The sequence below is a fragment of the Etheostoma cragini genome, chromosome 7, assembly GCF_013103735.1.
Source record: "Etheostoma cragini isolate CJK2018 chromosome 7, CSU_Ecrag_1.0, whole genome shotgun sequence".
Lineage (NCBI taxonomy): Eukaryota > Metazoa > Chordata > Actinopteri > Perciformes > Percidae > Etheostoma > Etheostoma cragini.
The window spans coordinates 18,064,778-18,069,702 of NC_048413.1; the positions used below are offsets into that span (position 1 = coordinate 18,064,778).

General features: G+C 37.7%; 2 protein-coding genes across 2 annotated transcripts in view; one reads left to right on the plus strand and one right to left on the minus strand.

Annotated features, from left to right (window-relative positions):
• LOC117947297 (N-terminal EF-hand calcium-binding protein 1-like) overlaps positions 1–3,533 on the minus strand; it is a 14,707-nt gene extending 11,174 nt beyond the window's left edge. The window contains exons 1-2 of the mRNA XM_034876038.1: positions 3,206–3,533; positions 686–710 (exon numbers count right to left, since the gene is read on the minus strand). Of these exons, the coding sequence (XP_034731929.1) occupies positions 686–710; positions 3,206–3,316 (136 nt within the window). The 5' untranslated portion in view covers positions 3,317–3,533. The remainder of the gene's footprint in view (positions 1–685; positions 711–3,205) is intronic.
• Positions 3,534–3,992: 459 nt separating this feature from the next.
• The window catches only part of alas2 (aminolevulinate, delta-, synthase 2), a 6,788-nt gene continuing 5,855 nt past the window's right edge, over positions 3,993–4,925 (plus strand). Inside the window, exon 1 of the mRNA XM_034876036.1 lies at positions 3,993–4,145. The gene's annotated coding sequence lies outside the window, so the exon portion shown is untranslated. The remainder of the gene's footprint in view (positions 4,146–4,925) is intronic.

Genomic DNA, 4,925 nt, shown 5'->3' on the forward strand with positions numbered 1-4,925 from the left:
GGGGTCCTTTGAAGTAAAGAGCTGATTTAAATGTTACACTGTATTACACCAATCAAATGTAATATTAGCATGTTTGCAGAGGGAGTGTATCAAAACCACATTAGCTGCAAGTCTCTTGCCTTTAAAATAGATGTTCTTAACTTTATTGGAATAGAACATAACCAACATACAAGTGGTCTTTATATTCACTAAAATATCAAAATAGGAACCAAAATAAACAACCATCCCAACCAATGATGACTTAGCTGAAGTAGCCCATAGATGAAGTAGCCCACGACTGTCCTTACCCCAGAAAGTTCAAAAATATATATATAAACACACAAACACACACACATATATACATAATATATGTGTGTATATATATATATATATATATACAGTTAGCAGCTGCATTGAAGGAGTTCATCCTGTCAAATCCAATCGCATCACAAAACCAAAAAGATGCAGCTGCACCTGACCTTTGTTATTTATAGCCTTTCTACTTGGATCCCTCAAGTATGGCAATAAAACAGAAAGATCCAGTCACATAAATCCCCTCAGAGACAACAGGCCTCTCTGTGTGAACAGAGCCATCACAGTTGTGTCTTTTCTCTCACTGGTGTGTCTCATTTGTGTGTGCAATAAGATTTTTAATTAAGTTTCAATAAGCAGTGTAATCTGATAGCGGCATATTTTGCTTACTCACCATTTTTGTCTGCCCGGCGGAATATCTGCAATAACAGGAGAAGATCATGTTAAAGTCTCTTCAGGTTTGGGCATAAGCAAACAAAAGACAGTGGAGCAAATTAAAAACATTCGTCAACAATATGTGAAGTTTTGAGCAAGACGAAGAACAGTTTAGTTCAGCAATCTGTCGGTATAAGAGCTGTTTTCCTTTTTCTTCATGCACGGGAGGAAAATTTAAGAGAACATGTAATTTTCACATTTCAATAAGAAAAGACACATGAGACATCTCAGGAAATAAAACACTGACATGTATGTGCACCCACGAGGAGCTTTGGAATAATAGCGTTTATATCTGTTTGCTGCTTTAACATGTTTCCCTGCTGTGAACATGGTTATAAAATCATCAATGATATCTTCAACCTGATCTCCATGTAACACAGACAATGTGAGAAGTCAAAATCCCTTGACAGAGTGTGAGGTGTTTTGTGTTATATCAGATTGGCACCTCTATTGTTTTAGAGTTTTTTGTGTTCGCCCCCCTGTTTGGACCAATAGAGTCCAGTGGCTGGTTGATTAACTATATCATCAGAGTGGAGCGGTGCACTCGCATCCTGCTGTCAAAAGCTTTTGAGCACATCGGAGTGTGAAGGCCTTTTTTTAGAACAACATCCCTCCTCCAATCAAAACCCATCTACAGAGCCTCACAGAAATCTCTCCTCCTCTCACTCCTTTTCAGATGTGTAAACAGATTATTATATCATTAAGGTTTTGTCTTGTTATTTGTTGTTATTGATTTGTTTTGTTTTTCTTTCTTGTCTCCTGTTGTTAATATAGTCTACATAAAATAAATAACTCAATCAATTTTGTAATGCCTTCTGGCTATTTTATCGTACGCTTCTGTTTCTGTCAATGTGAGGTAAGCTGCAGGAAAACTACTCAAGTCGTTATTCATGTTGACTGTTATCTATAATCTCAAGTCTAAAGGACTTGTTGTGAATGCGCTAACCCTTCAAAACAACAGGTATGGCCCTTTAACATCTCTGGACTGACTAGCCGAAATGATAACTTCTGGAATCAGGTGATGGCATTAAAACCTGGAGGCAGCACCATCGCTGTCAAATCTTCCCAAACCGGAAAAGTGCTGATGCAAGAAGCCAACAGGGAAACAAATTGAGAGCAATAAACATCAGCTCTGGAGAAACCTGAGGAGGAGATTTACTGGCCTTTTATCCTCCTGTGTGCTGTCAAAGGGGGCAGATGGTGGAGTCGGTGAAGCCCATCCCACAGAGGCAAAAATCTTCTAAAAGCAGTAGGCTATTAGCACCATTGATGCTGCTCGGTTGAATTTGAAAAACAACACAAAAAGCCTCCACAAGTCTAAAAGAATTGGGATGACTCTGTGTAAAGGGAGACAAGCCCAAATTTTCTGTAAAAGCTTGCAGATATGACTGTGAACACCAGCATGATTAAGTTGTTGGGAAGACAGAGGAATAAAAAGAGAAAATTATCAGTGCAGGTTAATGACAGTAAATTTAGATAAGTTCCAGTGATCACACTTATAATGTATGCAGCTGTTAGAGACTAAATTACCATCTACTGTAGTAGTAATGTAATGTAATCTTCAGAGAAGATGTGTTGGGCTGGAGAGAATGGATGTTAACTGCATCTAAACCAAATGCGTACCTGCTGCAGTCTAATGTTTCTCTCGCTGGACAAAAATTTGCTATTTACAGCCAGCTGTCAGGAAGTCTAAGGCTGGGAAATGACGTTGCTAATACACTGCCTTGTATTTGTGTCCTCAGTAAACAGAGGCAAACAGCCATACAGGCTCCAAACATAAAGCCATGTTTTTTTTTTAAATACACTGAAATACTGCATGTACTGCATTCGTCTTGCAGTATTCTATATGTTTTTATACTGTAGCCAAAAAAAAACAGGCAGCTGAGTTAGAGAACATGTCTGTGCATGCAATCCCAATCCTCTGTCAACTCAATATGCAAGAAAAACACTGATTAATACATTCAAAATATAATATCTTTCTATTTTTATGTTTCTGTTTGGAGCTGTGTGAAGGGAAGGCTGTTCATTAAGAACTTATGTTATGTTTAATATATGCTCTGTTTTATATAGGGTACAACCGATGTCATGAGCCTCATTATTATATGAAAAAAAAATGTAAAACAGCCAAATGAAAACAGCTAGATTGCAATGTTTTCCAATTCAAATAAATGGCAACATTTGTATGCCAGATGACTGTGTTGTGGCGTCGCTTTTGTCATTCACGCACTAATGGGCATCCACTCACCATTCTTACATAATAGGGCTGCTGCACGTCAAGCACGATGTGAGTGAGAGGCCGAGCACCTCAGTATAACCCATTCATAAAGAGCAGAATAGAGGACGGTGTATAACTCATATTGCGCCCTTGTAAAGGTGGACGCAAGCAAAACATGTCTTTATATGGATACACACAATCATGCTTAAAATGAACCAAACAGAAATGAGAAATCCACCACACTAAAAAACAGTGTTTACTTACATCATGAAAATGAGAGATGCCTTGATTTTGATTGTGGTCAAGCTGTTTCCTCAAGTGTTCGTGCTTTGCAGACTGAAGACACATGGTGATCATCTCTGTACAGGCCAGCATCTTGCCGCTTACGATGCGATTCCTTTTCTTTTTTTTAAATGAAAGATTGTTGTCCTGTCCTTGTGTTTTTGGGGAGGGCTTGTCCTTGTCAAAGGTGGATGGTGGGAGGATAATGTTGGTCCTGTGTTGCAGTCAGGATGAGATGGACCAGCCTGATGCCCATTGCCTGCTGCATGCACGTCGACAGCAGCAGAGCAAACTCCGCCTCTACATGGCCAGCTGATTCATAAAATGCACCATCTGCTGGTGGGAGCGCGCACACACACACACACACACACACACACACACACACACACACAATCAAATATACTGTTAATTACAGGCAGGGAGTTTAACAGAGAGCAGCTGAACAAAGAAGCTCGAGCTGCTTGGCAGTATGTATTTGAAGCCTTGCACTGTAATATATGTCACATGTGTGGTGTATTCATATTTTGATAAATGCTAAATGAGAAGCGTTACTACATCACTTTCACTAACTACATCATCAATTTGATATTTGTAGAACATAACGAATATTAGTTTACAGTGACGTTGTTGTGTCTTGTAGTATTTCAATTATTTTAAACAGGGATATTGTTAATATAAAATAACCTATTAATATTATTATTGTTATACAGGTAGCTACATGTAAGCCACAAACACACACACCCAAACAAACACACACACACACACACACACACACACACACACAAAGCTGAGACCCATATGACCCCTCTAAGGGGTGGGAGCAGAGCTAAAAGCTTTGCGACATCTGACTAATAACTGTTAACACTTTCTGCCTTTCTGTCTATTTGGTGTTCTGAAGTTCGTCCTCAGTGCAGGTCAACAGGTGAGCTTCTTAACTTTTTGTCTGTGTCATAATCGTATTATTATTTTTATTGTTGTTATTGTTTTCAACACTATACTATTATTATTTAGATTTTTAGTAGCAGTAGTAAAATTAGTGGTGGTGGTAATCACACTATTACTGTAGTATTATTGTAATATACACTGGTATGTTAAAATGTGTATTGATAGTGCAGGACACAGTTGTAAGTAAGAATTTGGTCTTAAAGATATGCCTGGTTAAATAAATGTTTTGAAACATATTGTGACACGCTATATTTAATGCAGCATTCATTTTTATATATTCACTTCTTTATTCATCCATCCATGTAGTGGAGAACACACACCATAAATGAATATGAAGTGATGGACACATGTTTGTGTTTTCATAAATTACTTGCCAGTTAATGAGAAGAAACATGAGATGTAGATAGTAAGGGTATAGCTTACTATAGTATACGTAGCTTTTTTTCCATGTGATTAATAATAATACGTTTTCAATTCAAATAAATTTTTTAACAACAACAACCAAAAAACCTTTCTAATATAAAAGTGGTGTTTAAAAGACTCCAGTCTTTGACGGACCATCAGAAACATAACATCTAACCACAAGAGAAAGCCACAGATTCTTAGAATTGCCTTATCTGCTGACCAAAGGAGATTGTGAGGGAGGTGATACAGATGGTCGCCCGTGTTTGTAAACTAAACTACACATAGAATAGCTCATCTGCAAATAAAAACCTGTATTGATCATTACATTTTTTGTCATAATTTGGTTGATTAT